This window comes from Panulirus ornatus, chromosome 6 (genome assembly GCF_036320965.1).
Source record: "Panulirus ornatus isolate Po-2019 chromosome 6, ASM3632096v1, whole genome shotgun sequence".
Classification (NCBI taxonomy): domain Eukaryota; kingdom Metazoa; phylum Arthropoda; class Malacostraca; order Decapoda; family Palinuridae; genus Panulirus; species Panulirus ornatus.
This window is the reverse complement of record NC_092229.1, coordinates 43062588-43078647: the sequence shown is the minus strand read 5'-3', so window position 1 is coordinate 43078647 and position 16060 is coordinate 43062588. Positions and strand designations below refer to the sequence as shown.

Genomic DNA, 16060 nt, shown 5'->3' with positions numbered 1-16060 from the left:
GGGTGAAGGCATGTACAGAGCATCAGATTGGGGAAGAGCAGTGTGGTTTCAGAAGTGGTAGAGGATGTGTGGATCAGGTGTTTGCTTTGAAGAATATATGTGAGAAATACTTAGAAAAGCAAATGGATTTGTATGTAGCATTTATGGATCTGGAGAAGGCATATGATAGAGTTGATAGAGATGCTCTGTGGAAGGTATTAAGAATATATGGTGTGGGAGGAAAGTTGTTAGAAGCAGTGAAAAGTTTTTATCGAGGATGTAATGCATGTGTACGTGTAGGAAGAGAGGAAAGTGATTGGTTCTCAGTAAATGTAGGTTTGCGGCAGGGGTGTGTGATGTCTCCATGGTTGTTTAATTTGTTTATGGATGGGGTTGTTAGGGAGGTAAATGCAAGAGTTTTGGAAAGAGGGGCAAGTATGAAGTCTGTTGGGGATGAGAGAGCTTGGGAAGTGAGTCAGTTGTTGTTCGCTGATGATACAGCGCTGGTGGCTGATTCATGTGAGAAACTGCAGAAGCTGGTGACTGAGTTTGGTAAAGTGTGTGAAAGAAGAAAGTTAAGAGTAAATGTGAATAAGAGCAAGGTTATTAGGTACAGTAGGGTTGAGGGTCAAGTCAATTGGGAGGTGAGTTTGAATGGAGAAAAACTGGAGGAAGTGAAGTGTTTTAGATATCTGGGAGTGGATCTGTCAGCGGATGGAACCATGGAAGCGGAAGTGGATCATAGGGTGGGGGAGGGGGCGAAAATTCTGGGGGCCTTGAAGAATGTGTGGAAGTCGAGAACATTATCTCGGAAAGCAAAAATGGGTATGTTTGAAGGAATAGTGGCTCCAACAATGTTGTATGGTTGTGAGGCGTGGGCTTTGGATAGAGTTGTGCGCAGGAGGATGGATGTGCTGGAAATGAGATGTTTGAGGACAATGTGTGGTCTTTTTTTTTTAACTTGGTGAAAAATGAAATATTGTGTTAAAAAAAAAAGTAATAATTGTGTCATAAAGCAGTCTCCTTGATTTGGGAATATTTATTCTGATCTTTATGTGGATACGTTCAAAAATTTTACTTGCATTTACAGATGCTGATGAAGAGGGAACCTTTTTGTCTGTTTGCCAAATTAGTCTGTGGTAAGTAATGTATTATATTTTAACCACAGTGCAATTTGCTCTTGTGTAGTCTGCATGGTAGTCTCCCATGTTTCTGCAAGAAGTTAATATGAAATAATTGGTATATCCATTGATTTATTGCCAGACTGCTATGTTAACTGCTGCTATAGGTGGCATAGGGTAGAAAGGTTCAGTGAGATGAGGGATTCTGGGGAAGTTGCCTAAGGCAGGCCCATGGTGATATTGCTTTCTTTTTCCTGCATTGTTTCCAAATGGTTCATACCTGCATTTATAAGGGAGGATTACCAGGCTAAGGAGGCATAGATTTACTGAACTTGAATGAAAATGGTAAAGACTAGTGATTTCCAAACCTGGGGTTGATTCCATATGATGTTTTAATCTGGATCACCGTTGATATGCTAAAAGAAAGGACAGTTGCCAGGGTCAGAGGAGTGCAACTCGGCAACCACTGAAGGGTAACTCACTAACTTTGTCACTGTCAACCCTTCCCCCAGAATTACCAATTAATGAAGGACAAATTAATGAAATTTAGGGTAGTTAGAGCAGGAATTGGTCAACCCTTTTTTATATTTTCTTTTCTATTCCAAATATTTATTGGCATGAAAGCAAAGGTGTGTTCAGGTGGCAAAGGAAATGGATGAAGGGAGCAACCACCGACATATACACATATATAAATAACATACAAACCTGCAACAGCCAGGATCGAACCCTGGACGATGAAGGCAGCAACCACCGACATATACACACATATAAATAACATACAGACCTGCAACAGCCAGGATTGATCCCGGGACCCCTTTGCAATAGGTGGGAGTGCTTCCGCTAAGCTGTAATCGCCCGATAGGGAAATGGCTTGGAATTCTATAGTCAAATACCCTGCGTCTCACGTTGTGAGCAATGGAGTCTACACCGGTTACTTCCCATCAGGCTCGCACAGCCAGCAGATGGCATTTTACTGAACATAGCTGTACATTGTAGAGGTATATGAATACGAACAAAGTACATATGAACGCGCACCTTCATAGAACATACAAACCTCCAACAGCCAGGATCAAACCCATGACCCCTGTGCAACAGGTGGGAGCACTACCACTAAGCTGTGACTGCCCCTAATAGAAAAATGACTTGGAATGCTTTGTGCTCAAATACCCTTTGTCTCATGTTGTGAGCAACGTTGTCTACGCCGGTTACTTCCCATCAGGCTCACACAGCCAGCAGATAGCATTTTACCAAACCTAACTGTACAACGTGGAGGTATATGAATCCGAACGAAGTACATATGAACACGCACCTTCATAGAACATACAAACCTCCAGCAGCCAGAATCGAACCTGGAACCCGTGTGCATCAGGTGGGAGTATTACCGCTAGGCTATGATCACTCCTGATTGGGAAATGACTGTTCGAGTACTGTGTACTCAAATACCCTTCGTCTCATGTTGGTGAGCCACGGAGTCTACACCGGTCATTTCCCATCATGCTCTCATAGCCAGCAGATAGCTTTTTACCGAACCTATCTGTACAACGCGGAGGTGTATGAATATGAACAAAGTGCATATGATCGCGCACCTTCACAGTAAATACAGGCCTCCAGCAGCCAGGATTGAACCCGGGACCCCTGTGCATTAGGCGGGAGTACTACCGCTAGGCTATGATCACCCCCAGTATGGAAATGACTTCGAGTGCTATACTCGAATGCCCTTCGTTATACCTTGGAGGTAGCTTTCCCACCTGATGCACATGGGTTCTGGGTTCGATACTGGTTGTTTGATGTTTGTATGTTCTCTGAAGATGCACTTTCAGATACACTTTGTTCGTATTCATATACCTCACGTTGTACAGTTAGGTTCGGTAAAATGCTATCTGCTGGCTGTGTGAGCCTGATGGGAAGCAACCTGTGTAGACTTTGTTGCTCACAACGTGAGACGAAGGGTATTTGAGTACATAGTATTCGAAGTCATTTCCCTATTAGCGGCAATCATAGCCTATCAGTAGCGCTCCCATATATTGCACAGGGGTCCCGGGTTCGATCCTAGGTGTTGGAGATTTGTATCTTATTTATATATGTGTATATGTCGGTGGTTGGGCTATTCTTTTTCTGTTTCCTTGCGCTACCTTGCTGATGCTGGAAACATCATTTGAGTATAATAATGATAATGTAGGAAGTAAGAGTAAGCACTACATAGGCTGTGGTTGGTCACATTGCATCCTTGGCTAATGCCTTGTGTCAGATCAGTTGACGTTTTGTCAGCTAACTGATTTTGGTGCTCTATAACCAACCAATAATACTTCCAGGTATCATAGTATCACAGTAACCTGAGTTGTTGTGGTCTCCAGTCTCTGGCACACATTCTCATATTATAACTTTAAAAGATGCAGGCTCTTTTTAAATGAGAAAAAAATGCAACGCAAGGAAAGTTACTGAAACGTGTGCAGGTGCTTGTCATTTAGTGTGTAAAAAGGGCAAAATTGATAAAAGGCTTGACAGCATGCTTTATACACTTCCGATTTATAGATTTTGATAGCATCCCTGGGGATGGGGAGAAAGAATACTTCCCATGCATTCTTCACGTGTTGTAGAAGGCGACTAATGGGGATGGGAGTGGGGGGCTGGAAACCCTCCCTTCCTTGTATTTTAACTTTCTACAAGGGGAAACAGAAGAAGGAGTCATTCGGGAAGTGCTCATCCTCCTCGAAGGCTCAGATTGGGGTGTCTAAATGTGTGTGGATGTAACCAAGATGAGAAAAAAGGAGTTATAGTTAGTATGTTTGAGGAAAGGAACCTGGATGTTTTGGCTCTGAGTGAAACGAAGCTCAAGGGTAAAGGGGAAGAGTGGTTTGGGAATGTCTTGGGAGTGAAGTCAGGGGTTAGTGAGAGGACAAGAGCAAGGGAAGGAGTAGCGCTACTCCTGAAACAGGAGTGGCGAGAGTATGTGATTGAGTATAAGAAAGTAAACTCTAGATTGATATGGGTAAAACTGAAAGTTGATGGAGAGAGATGGGTGATATTGGTGCATATGCACCTAGGCATGAGAAGAAAGATCATGTGAGGCAAGTGTTTTGGGAGCAGCTGAGTGAGTGTGTTATTAGTTTTGATGCAAAAGACCAGGTTATAGTGATGGGTGATTTGAATGCAAAGGTGAGTAATGTGGCAGTAGAGGGAATAATTGGTGTACTTGGGGTGTTCAATGTTGTAAATGGAAATGAAGAGCTTGTAGATTTATGTTCTGAAAAAGGACTGGTGATTGGGAATACCTGGTTTAAAAAGAGAGATATACATGAATATACATATGTAAGTAGGAGAGGTGGCCAGAGAGTGTTATTAGATTGTGTTAATTAATAGGCGCCGAGAGAGACTTTTGGATGTTAATGTGCTTAGAGGTACAACTGGAGGGATGTCTGATCATCATCTTGTGGAGGTGAAGATTTGTAGAGGTTTTCAGAAAAAAAAAAGAGAATGTTGGGGTGAAGAGAGTGGTGAGAGTAAGTGAGCTTAGGAAGGAGACTTGTGTGAAGAAGTACCAGGAGACACTGAGTACAGAATGGAAAAAGGTGAGAACAAAGGAGGTAAGGGGAGTGGAGGAGGAATGGGATGTATTTAAGGAAGCAGTGATGGCTTGCGCAAAAGATGCTTGTGGCATGAGAAGCGTGGGAAATGGGCAGATTAGAAAGGGTAGTGAGTGGTGGGATGAAGAAGTAAGATTAGTAGTGAAAGAGAAGAGAGAGGCATTTGGATGATTTTTGCAGGGAAGTAATGCAAATGAGTGGGAGATATGTAAAAGAAATAGGCAGGAGGTCAAGAGAAAGGTGCAAGAGGCGAAAAAGAGGGCAAATGAGAGTTGGGGTGAAAGTATCATTAAATTTTAGGGAGAAGAAAATGTTTTGTAAGGAGGTAAATAAAGTGCGTAAGACAAGGGAGCAAATGGGAACTTCAGTGAAGGGGGCTAATGGGGAGGTGATAACAAGTAGTGGTGATGAGGAGATGGAGTGAGTATTTTGAAGGTTTGTTGAATGTGTTTGATGATAGAGTGGCAGATATAGGGTGTTTTGGTTGAGGTGGTGTGCAAAGTGAGAGGGTTAGGGAGAATTATTTGGTAAACAGAGAAGAGGTAGTAAAAGCTTTGCGTTACATGAAAGCAGGCAAGCCAGCAGGTTTGGATGGTATTGCAGTAGAATTTATTAGAAAAGGGGGTGACTGTATTGTTGACTAGTTAGTAAGGTTATTTAATGTATGTATGACTCATGGTGAGGTGCGTGAGGATTGGCAGAATGCTTGCATAGTGCCATTGTACAAAGGCAAAGGGGATAAAAGTGAGTGCTCAAATTACAGAGGTATAAGTTTGTTGAGTATTCCTGGGAAATTACATGGGAGGGTATTGATTGAGAGGGTGAGGGCATGTACAGAGCTTCAGATTGGGGAAGAGCAGTGTGGTTTCAGAAGTGGAAGAGGATATGTGGATCAAGTGTTTGCTTTGACGAATAAATGTGAGAAAAACTTAGAAAAGGAATTGGATTTGTATGTAGCATTTATGGATCTACAGAAAGAATATGATAAGAGTTGATAGAGATGCTCTGTGGAAGGTATTAAGAATATATAGTGTGGGAGGCAAGTTGTTAGAAGCAGTGAAAAGTTTTTATCGAGGATGTAAGGCATGTGTACGTGTAGGAAGAGAGGAAAGTGATTGGTTCTCAGTGAATGTAGGTTTGCGGCAGGGGTGTGTGATGTCTCCATGGTTGTTTAATTTGTTTATGGATGGGGTTGTTAGGGAGGTAAATGCAAGAGTCCTGGAAAGAGGGGCAAGTATGAAGTCTGTTGGGGATGAGAGAGCTTGGGAAGTGAGTCAGTTGTTGTTCGCTGATGATACAGCGCTGGTGGCTGATTCATGTGAGAAACTGCAGAAGCTGGTGACGGAGTTTGGTAAAGTGTGTGGAAGAAGAAAGTTAAGAGTAAATGTGAATAAGAGCAAGGTTATTAGGTACAGTAGGGTTGAGGGTCAAGTCAATTGGGAGGTGAGTTTGAATGGAGAAAAACTGGAGGAAGTGAAGTGTTTTAGATATCTGGGAGTGGATCTGTCAGCGGATGGAACCATGGAAGCGGAAGTGGATCATAGGGTGGGGGAGGGGGCGAAAATTTTGGGAGCCTTGAAAAATGTGTGGAAGTCGAGAACATTATCTCGGAAAGCAAAAATGGGTATGTTTGAAGGAATAGTGGTTCCAACAATGTTGTATGGTTGCGAGGCGTGGGCTATGGATAGAGTTGTGCGCAGGAGGATGGATGTGCTGGAAATGAGATGTTTGAGGACAATGTGTGGTGTAAGGTGGTTTGATCGAGTAAGTAACGTAAGGGTAAGAGAGATGTGTGGAAATAAAAAGAGCGTGGTTGAGAGAGCAGAAGAGGGTGTTTTGAAATGGTTTGGGCACATGGAGAGAATGAGTGAGGAAAGATTGACCAAGAGGATATATGTGTCGGAGGTGGAGGGAACGAGGAGAAGAGGGAGACCAAATTGGAGGTGGAAAGATGGAGTGAAAAAGATTTTGTGTGATTGGGGCCTGAACATGCAGGAGGGTGAAAGGAGGGCAAGGAATAGAGTGAATTGGAGCGATGTGGTATACAGGGGTTGACGTGCTGTCAGTGGAGTGAATCAAGGCATGTGAAGCGTCTGGGGTAAACCATGGAAAGCTGTGTAGGTATGTATATTTGCGTGTGTGGACGTGTGTATGTACATGTGTATGGGGGGGGGGGTTTGGCCATTTCTTTCATCTGTTTCCTTGCGCTACCTCGCAAACGCGGGAGACAGCGACAAAGTATATAAAAAAAAAAAAAAAAAAAAAAAAAAAAAAAAAAAAAAAAGCAAGGCATTTGTACGTGTAGGAAGAGAGGAAAGTGATTGGTTCTCAGTGAATGAAGGTTATTGGCAGGGGTGTGTGATGTCTCCATGGTTGTTTAATTTGTTTATGGATGGGGTTGTTAGGGAGGTGAATGCAAGAGTTTTGGAAAGAGGGGCAATTGTGCAGTCTGTTGTGGATGAGGGAACTTGGGAAGTGGGTCAGTTGTTGTTCGCTGATGATACAGCGTTTGTGGCTGATTCATATGAGAAACTGCAGAAGCTGGTGACTGAGTTTGGTAAAGTGTGTGAAAGAAGAAAGTTGAGAGTAAATGTGAATAAGTGCAAGGTTATTAGGTACAGTAGAGTTGAGGGTCAAGTCAATTGGGGGATAAGTTTGAGTGGAGAAAAACTGGAGGAAGTGAAGAGTTTTAGATATCTGGGAGTGGATTTGGCAGCAGATGGAACCATGGAATCATAGGGTGGGGGAGGGGGCGAAAGTTCTGGGAGCGTTGAAGAATGTGTGAAAGTCGAGAACATTATCTCAGAAAGTAAAAATGAGTGTGTTTGAAGGAATAGTGGTTCCAACAATGTTATATGGTTGCGAGGCATGGGCTATGGATAGAGTTGTGGGAGGAGGGTGGATGTGCTGGAAATGAGATGTTTGAGGACAATATGTGGTGTGAGGTGGTTTGATCGAGTAAATAATGAAAGGGTAAGAGAGATGTGTGTCAATAAAATGAGTGTGGTTGAGAGAGCAGAAGAAGGTATGTTGAAATGGTTTGGTCACATGGAGAGAATGAGTGATGAAAGATTGACCAAGAGGATGTATGTGTCAGAGGGGGAGGGAACAAGGAGAAGTGGGAGACCAAATTGGAGGTGGAAAGATGGAGTGAAAAAGATTTTGAGTGATCTGGGCCTGAATGTGCTGGAGGGTGAAAGGCGTGCAAGGAATAGAGTGAATTGGAACGATGTGGTATATCGGGGTCGAGGTGCTGTTAGTGGATTGTACCAGGGCATGTGAAGCGTCTGGGGTAAACCATGGAAAGTTGTGTGGGGCCTGGATGTGGAAAGGGAGCTGTGGTTTCGGTGCATTATTACATGACAGCTAGAGACTGAGTGTGAACGAACGTGGCCTTTGTTGTCTTTTCCTAGCGCTTTCTTGCGCACATGCGGGGGTAGGGGGTTGTTATTTCATGTGTGGCGGGGTGGCGATGGGAATGAATAAAGGCAGACAGTATGAATTATGTACATGTGTATATATGTATATGTCTGTGTGTATATATATGTATACATTGAGATGTATTGGTATGTATATTTGCGTGTGTGGACGTTTATGTATATACATGTGTATATGGGTGGGTTGAGCCATTCTTTCGTCTGTTTCCTTGCGCTACCTCGCTAACGTGGGAGACAGAGACAAAGCAAATAAGTTTATAAATAAACATGATTTGTGCTCATTTGCTACAGAAAGCAATTTTAAGTTGAAAGCACATTGGCAAGTGGTGAAAATGCAAGAAGTCAAGCATCAAGTGAATGTACTGTATGTTCCTTGTTTGTGAATGGAAGCAGTATGTTAGAGAGTAGCGTTTTCCCTAATATGCTTCTAGATTAAATTTTTGTCTAACAATAGACACTAGATGATGTCTGATATAATATTGATTTTACTATGGGTGTTAGTAAGGAACTTCAACACAAATTGAACGTTGAAGGTGGGTACTTAAACTGATTTTGATGAAAATTGCCATTATTTGTAGATAATGGTTGGTTAGCAGCCATTGACTGGTGACATATATATTACCTCTACCTGTCAGGGTATTGGGAAGGATGATGACAGCTGTGAAGTTAACTAGCACTTCATTCGTTGTGAAGTTCGTTGCACTCCTCTGACCCAGTTGGCTCTTCCTGCCTTACCCACATGTGGACTGCTGGCATTCTGTCCACAAACATGGAATTTCTTTTTTACTCATAAAACTTGACAATTTTTGCACACAACTTGACAACACTTGACTCATTCTTCGTAACATTTTTCCTAGCTGTGAATGTTGTGCAATAGCCCTTACTTTTGGCAATGTAGTAAAAGCAGTAGTTAGTAGTAGTAGTGGCAGCTAGGAACATTAGACAGGTGCGTAAGATAGTAGTCTAGTTGTTAGGAACTTAAGTAGGAGCCTCTGAAAAAATTGTGCTGGTGCCCTGTTAAGCATGAGGGTGTACTAAATTGATTTGTACCAAACATCTGAAGATCTAAGTAACCTAGGACTTAACACTGCTTGTATAGGTTAAGTACAGTTCCATTGTTAGTCATGGAATATATTGCACTTTTTTTCTCACGTGCATAGCATGGCATATGCTTAGGGATTTTTGTCTCGGTCATCATCCAGTGTCTGTTATTGGGAGTTCACTTTTTATGTGCAACCTGACTTTAGTCTTTACATGAAGATTTTGATTGGATAGTATATGTAGATTATTCAATTGTTTCTTTGCATTTATAGAATTGATGGGCAAAAGACCCTAACATTTTGTTTGGATTTTCTTTTTGATTTATGCCTCATAATAGCAGTTGACTTTAAACTTAAACTGTGAATTCCACTTTAAACTTAAACTGTGAATTCCACCCTTTGCAATGGAGCTGGATAGACATCTTTTATCTTTTCCACTTATTGTTGATTTGTCCCAGTAAAAATGCTGAAATGCAGGCAGTACAAATATTGTCTAGAACATGCTTCTGTTTATGTGGGGGCATTACTCAAGTTTTTTTTTTTTTTTTTTGTAACTTCTTGAAAAAAAGAAATATTGGGAAAAAAAAAGTAATAATTGTATGTTATAAAGGAATCTCCTTGATTTGGGAATATTTATTCTGATCTTTATGTGGATGTGCTCAAAAATTTTACTTTTTACATTTACAGATGCTGATGAGGAGGGAGCCTTTTTTGTCATTATCAAATTTGTCTGTGGTAAGTCATGTAACCATAGTGCAGTTTGCTATTGTGTAGTCTCCATGGTAGTCTCCAAGTTTCTGCAAGAGGTTAATGATATAATGGGTATATCCATTGATTTATTGCCAGAATGCCATGTTAGCTGCTGCTGTAGGTGGCATAGGGTAGAAAGGTTCAGTGAGATGAGGGATTCTTGGTAAGATATGTTTGTGTGTTGACACATTGCCAGATTTGAGTGAGAAACTGTAGTTGTTGCTGTATTATGTGTGCGTGTGAAATGAAAAAGTTGAGCATCGGCCAGTATAAAGGCAACGTTATTAGGTTTAGTCGTGCAACGAGTTGGGATATGAGGTTGAATGGAGAAAACTTTGAGGATGTGAAGTATTATAGATGCCTGTGAATGGACATGGCAGTTAATGGAACCACAGACATTAAGACATAGGGTGTGTGATGTCAAGAGTTCTTGGAATATTGAGGAGTGTGTGGGACCGTGAAATAGGATGTTTTGACAGTTTTATATGGATGTAAAGCATGGGTGTTTAAATGAAAATATAGATTAGAGGGGGAATGGATTGGAATGTTTTGAAAACGAGATGGGTGGTATAAGTTTGGTGGGTGTATCTGTTAAGTACAGGAGAGTGATAATTGAGAGGATGAAGGTAGTACAGAGCATCAGATCTGGGAAGGAACATTGTGGTTTTAGGAGTGGTAGAGGATTTCTGGATTGTGTATACTTTCAGTATTGTATCAGAAATACTTAAAGGAACAGAGGAAATTGTGTGTGGCATTTATAGATAAGGAAAGAAATATAAGGATGCCTTGTGGAAGATGTTATGAATATATGTTTTGGGAAAGTAGGAATTAGACTCGATAGGATGTTTTTATCAAGTGTATAAGGCATATGTGAAAGTAGGTAGAGGAGAGGGAGTATTCTAGGTAATGACTAATATTTGGCAAGGTAGTTTGATTTCATCCTGGCTACTATTAGTTTGACAAATGAGGTGGTAAGTCAGATTATTGCAAGGGTCTTGAGGAAATGTGTGAGTATGTATCCTGCAAGGGGTGAAGAGACTTTGGAAGTCAGTTGGTTATTGTTTGATGATGACACTCACACAGATATTCAAGAAATAATTGATATATTGCTTTTAAGTATGGATTCTTGAACGAAAATGATGAACTAAGATAAGGACAAATGAAAACTGATTATACCTTTGGGAATCTCTCTGATTTACAGCTACAGCAGATAGTTTGACTACTGTTTCAGTAAGTGTTTTTAGAGACTGTAATTTTGCAGGTATGTGAGATTAAGGAAGGAGTTACTTCATGGCAGCTTACCAGATGTATCATGTGTATAAAGAAGGGTCGGCTTCATACCAGCCTGTTGGATCTATCTTTGTTCAGGTATTGGTCGATGATAGGAGCATAGACTTGATAGCTTTATCCACCTTAGTAATCCCTTTGTCGTATGGATGTTATGACCTGTTTTATGTAAGATGTGCTTGAACTGACCCATAAGGATCTGGTTAGGTATGTCAAACTGTATTACTAATGTACTTGTTTTTCTTCATAGGAAGAATTTACTGGTGTAAGATCTATAACACTAATTAGGATTTTCTTTAGTTTATTTATTTTTCCAGTGATCATAATTTGAAATACTTTTGATATGTTTATGAATGGGTTGGAGAGGGAGGTGAATGCAAGGGTGTCGGAGAGGAGCCGGTATGAAGTCAGTAGTATATGGGGGGGGGGGGGGGGGGGGGGGCTTGGAGATGATGTGTTTGTGTTGACACAGTGGCAGATTTGAGTGAGAAACTGTAGTTGTTGCTGTTGTATGTGTGCGTGTGAAATAAGAAAGTTGAGCATTGGCCAGTATAAAAGCAATGTTATTAGGTTTAGTAGTGCAAAGAGTTGGGATATGAGGTTGAATGAAGAAAACTTTGAGGATGCGAAGTATTGTAGATACCTGTGAATGGACATGGCAGTTAATGGAACCACAGACATTTAGTCGTAGGGTGGGTGATGTCGAGTTGTTGGAATATTGGGGAGTGTGTGGGACTGTAAAATTGAATGTTTTGAGTTTTATATGAATGTTAAGCGTGGTGTTTAAACGAGAATGTATATTAGAGGGTGAATGCATTGGAATGTTTTGAAAACGAGGTGGGTGTATCTGTTAAGTACAGGAGAGTGATAATTGAGAGGATGAAGGTAGTACAGAGCATCAGATCTGGGAAGGAACATTGTGGTTTTAGGAGTGGTAGAGGATTTCTGGATTGTGTATACTTTCAGTATTGTATCAGAAATACTTAAAGGAACAGAGGAAATTGTGTGTGGCATTTAGAGATAAGGAAAGAAATATAAGGATGCCTTGTGGAAGATGTTATGAATATATGTTTTGGGAAAGTAGGAATTAGACTCGATAGGATGTTTTTATCAAGTGTATAAGGCATATGTGAAAGTAGGTAGAGGAGAGGGAGTATTCTAGGTAATGACTAATATTTGGCAAGGTAGTTTGATTTCATCCTGGCTACTATTAGTTTGACAAATGAGGTGGTAAGTCAGATTATTGCAAGGGTCTTGAGGAAATGTGAGTATGTATCCTGCAAGGGGTGAAGAGACTTTGGAAGTCTGTTGGTTATTGTTTGATGATGACACTCACACAAATATTCAAGAAATAATTGATATATTGCTTTTAAGTATGGATTCTTGTAACGAAAATGATGAACTAAGATAAGGACAAATGAAAACTGATTATACCTTTGGGAATCTCTCTGATTTACAGCTACAGCAGATAGTTTGACTACTGTTTCAGTAAGTGTTTTTAGAGACTAATTTTGCAGGTATGTTAGATTAAGGAAGGAGTTACTTCATGGCAGCTTACCAGATGTATCATGTGTATAAAGAAGGGTCAGCTTCATACCAGCCTGTTGGATCTAACTTTGTTCAGGTATTGGTCGATGATAGTAACATAGACTTGATAGCTTTATCCACCTTAGTCATCCCTTTGTCGTATGGATGTTGTTATGACCTGTTTTATGTAAGATGTGCTTGAACTGACCCATAAGGATCTGGTTAGGTATATCAAACTGTATTACTAATGTACTTGTTTTTCTTCATAGGAAGAATTTACTGGTGTAAGATCTATAACACTAATTAGGATTTTCTTTAGTTTATTTATTTTTCCAGTGATCATAATTTGAAATACTTTTGATATGTTTATGAATGGGTTGGAGAGGGAGGTGCAGAGGAAATTGTGTGTTACATTTATAGATAAGGAAAAAAAAAAATATAAGGATGCCTTGTGGAAAATGTTGTGAATGTTTTGGGAAAGTAGGAATTAGACTCGATAGGATGTTTTTATCAAGTGTATAAGGCATATGTGAAAGAAGGTAGAGAGGATAAGGAGTATTCTAGGTAAAGACTAATATTTGGCAAGGTGGTTTGATTTCATCCCGGCCCCTATTAGTTTGACAAATGATGTGGTAAGACATTAATGCAAGGGTCTTGAGGAAATGTGTGAGTATGTATCCTGCAAGGGGTGAAGAGACTTTGGAAGTCAGTTGGTTATTGTTTGATGATGACACTCACACAAATATACAAAAAATAATTGATATATTGCTTTTAAGTATGGATTCTTGTAAAGAAAATGATGAACTAAGATAAGGACAAATGAAAACTGATTATACCTTTGGGAATCTCTCTGATTTACAGCTACAGCAGATAGTTTGACTACTGTTTCAGTAAGTGTTTTTAGAGACTGTAATTTTGCAGGTATGTGAGATTAAGGAAGGAGTTACTTCATGGCAGCTTACCAGATGTATCATGTGTATAAAGAAGGGTCAGCTTCATACCAGCCTGTTGGATCTATCTTTGTTCAGGTATTGGTCGATGATAGTAGCATAGACTTGATAGCTTTATCCACCTTAGTCATCCCTTTGTCGTATGGATGTTGTTATGACCTGTTTTATGTAAGATGTGCTTGAACTGACCCATAAGGATCTGGTTAGGTATGTCAAACTGTATTACTAATGTACTTGTTTTTCTTCATAGGAAGAATTTACTGGTGTAAGATCTATAACACTAATTAGGATTTTCTGTAGTTTATTTTTCCAGTGATCATAATTTGAAATACTTTTGATATGTTTATGAATGGGTTGGAGAGGGAGGTGAATGCAAGGGTGTCGGAGAGGAGCCGGTATGAAGTCAGTAGTATATGGGGGGGGGGGTCTTGGAGATGATGTGTTTGTGTGTTGACACAGTGCCAGTGGCAGATTTGAGCGAGAAACTGTAGTTGTTGCTGTAGTATGGGTGAGTATGAAATGAGAAAGTTGAGCATCGACCGGTATAAAAGCAACGTTATTAGGTTTAGTAGTGCAAAGAGTTGGGATATGAGGTTGAATGGAGAAAGCTTTGAGGATGTGAAGTATTATAGATACCTGTGAATGGACATGGCAGTTAATGGAACCACAGACATTTAGTCGTAGGGTGGGTGATGTCGAGTTGTTGGAATATTGGGGAATGTGTGGGACTGTAAAATTGAATGTTTTGAGTTTTATATGAATGTAAAGCGTGGTGTTTAAACGAGAATGTAGATTAGAGGGCGAATGCATTAGAATGTTTTGAAAACGAGGTGGGTGTATCTGTTAAGTACAGGAGAGTGATATTTGAGACGATGAAGGTAGTACAGAGCATCAGATCTGGGAAGGAACATTGTGGTTTTAGGAGTGGTAGAGGATTTCTGGATTGTGTATACTTTCAGTATTGTATCAGAAATACTTAAAGGAACAGAGGAAATTGTGTGTGGCATTTAGAGATAAGGAAAGAAATATAAGGATGCCTTGTGGAAGATGTTATGAATATATGTTTTGGGAAAGTAGGAATTAGACTCGATAGGATGTTTTTATCAAGTGTATAAGGCATATGTGAAAGTAGGTAGAGAGGAGAGGGAGTATTCTAGGTAAAGACTAATATTTGGCAAGGTAGTTTGATTTCATCCTGGCCCCTATTAGTTTGACAAATGAGGTGGTAAGTCAGATTATTGCAAGGGTCTTGAGGAAATGTGTGAGTATGTATCCTGCAAGGGGTGAAGAGACTTTGGAAGTCAGTTGGTTATTGCTTGATGATGACACTCACACAAATATACAAGAAATAATTGATATATTGCTTTTAAGTTTTGATTCTTGTAACGAAAATGATGAACTAAGATAAGGACAAATGAAAACTGATTATACCTTTGGGAATCTCTCTGATTTACAGCTACAGCAGATAGTTTGACTACTGTTTCAGTAAGTGTTTTTAGAGACTGTAATTTTGCAGGTATGTGAGATTAAGGAAGGAGTTACTTCATGGCAGCTTACCAGATGTATCATGTGTATAAAGAAGGGTCAGCTTCATACCAGCCTGTTGGATCTAACTTTGTTCAGGTATTGGTCGATGATAGTAGCATAGACTTGATAGCTTTATCCACCTTAGTCATCCCTTTGTCATATGGATGTTGTTGATATGACCAGTTTTATGTAAGATGTGCTTGAACTGACCCATAAGGATCTGGTTAGGTATGTCAAACTGTATTACTAATGCACTTGTTTCTCTTCATATGAAGAATTTACTGGTGTAAGATTTTTTTTTTTCCCCGCTGTCTCCCGCGTTTGTGAGGTAGCGCAAGGAAACAGACGAAAGAAATGGCCCAACCCACCCCCATACACATGTATATACATACACGTCCACACACGCAAATATACATACCTACACAGCTTTCCATGGTTTACCCCAGACGCTTCACATGCCCTGATTCAATCCACTGACAGCACGTCAACCCCGGTATACCACATCGCTCCAATTCACTCTATTCTTTGCCCTCCTTTCACCCTCCTGCATGTTCAGGCCCCGATCACACAAAATCTTTTTCACTCCATCTTTCCACCTCCAATTTGGTCTCCCTCTTCTCCTCGTTCCCTCCACCTCCGACACATATATCCTCTTGGTCAATCTTTCCTCACTCATTCTCTCCATGTGCCCAAACCATTTCAAAACACCCTCTTCTGCTCTCTCAACCACGCTCTTTTTATTTCCACACATCTCTCTTACCCTTACGTTACTTACTCGATCAAACCACCTCACACCACACATTGTCCTCAAACATCTCATTTCCAGCACATCCATCCTCCTGCGCACAACTCTATCCA

The 16060-nt window shown here is 40.5% G+C and overlaps 1 protein-coding gene across 3 annotated transcripts in view; it reads left to right on the top strand.

The window, feature by feature from the left end:
- LOC139749170 (uncharacterized) overlaps nt 1–16060 on the top strand; it is a 117944-nt gene that overhangs the window by 71646 nt on the left and 30238 nt on the right. For 2 of the 3 annotated variants that reach the window (XM_071662827.1, XM_071662828.1), the window contains 6 exons: nt 1070–1118; nt 9849–9896; nt 11173–11279; nt 12716–12822; nt 13647–13753; nt 15192–15298. In XM_071662827.1, coding sequence (XP_071518928.1) covers nt 1070–1076 — 7 coding nt within the window. In that variant the 3' untranslated portion in view covers nt 1077–1118; nt 9849–9896; nt 11173–11279; ... (1 more) ...; nt 13647–13753; nt 15192–15298. The remainder of the gene's footprint in view (nt 1–1069; nt 1119–9848; nt 9897–11172; nt 11280–12715; nt 12823–13646; nt 13754–15191; nt 15299–16060) is intronic. The other variant, XM_071662826.1, reaches the window with a different exon arrangement.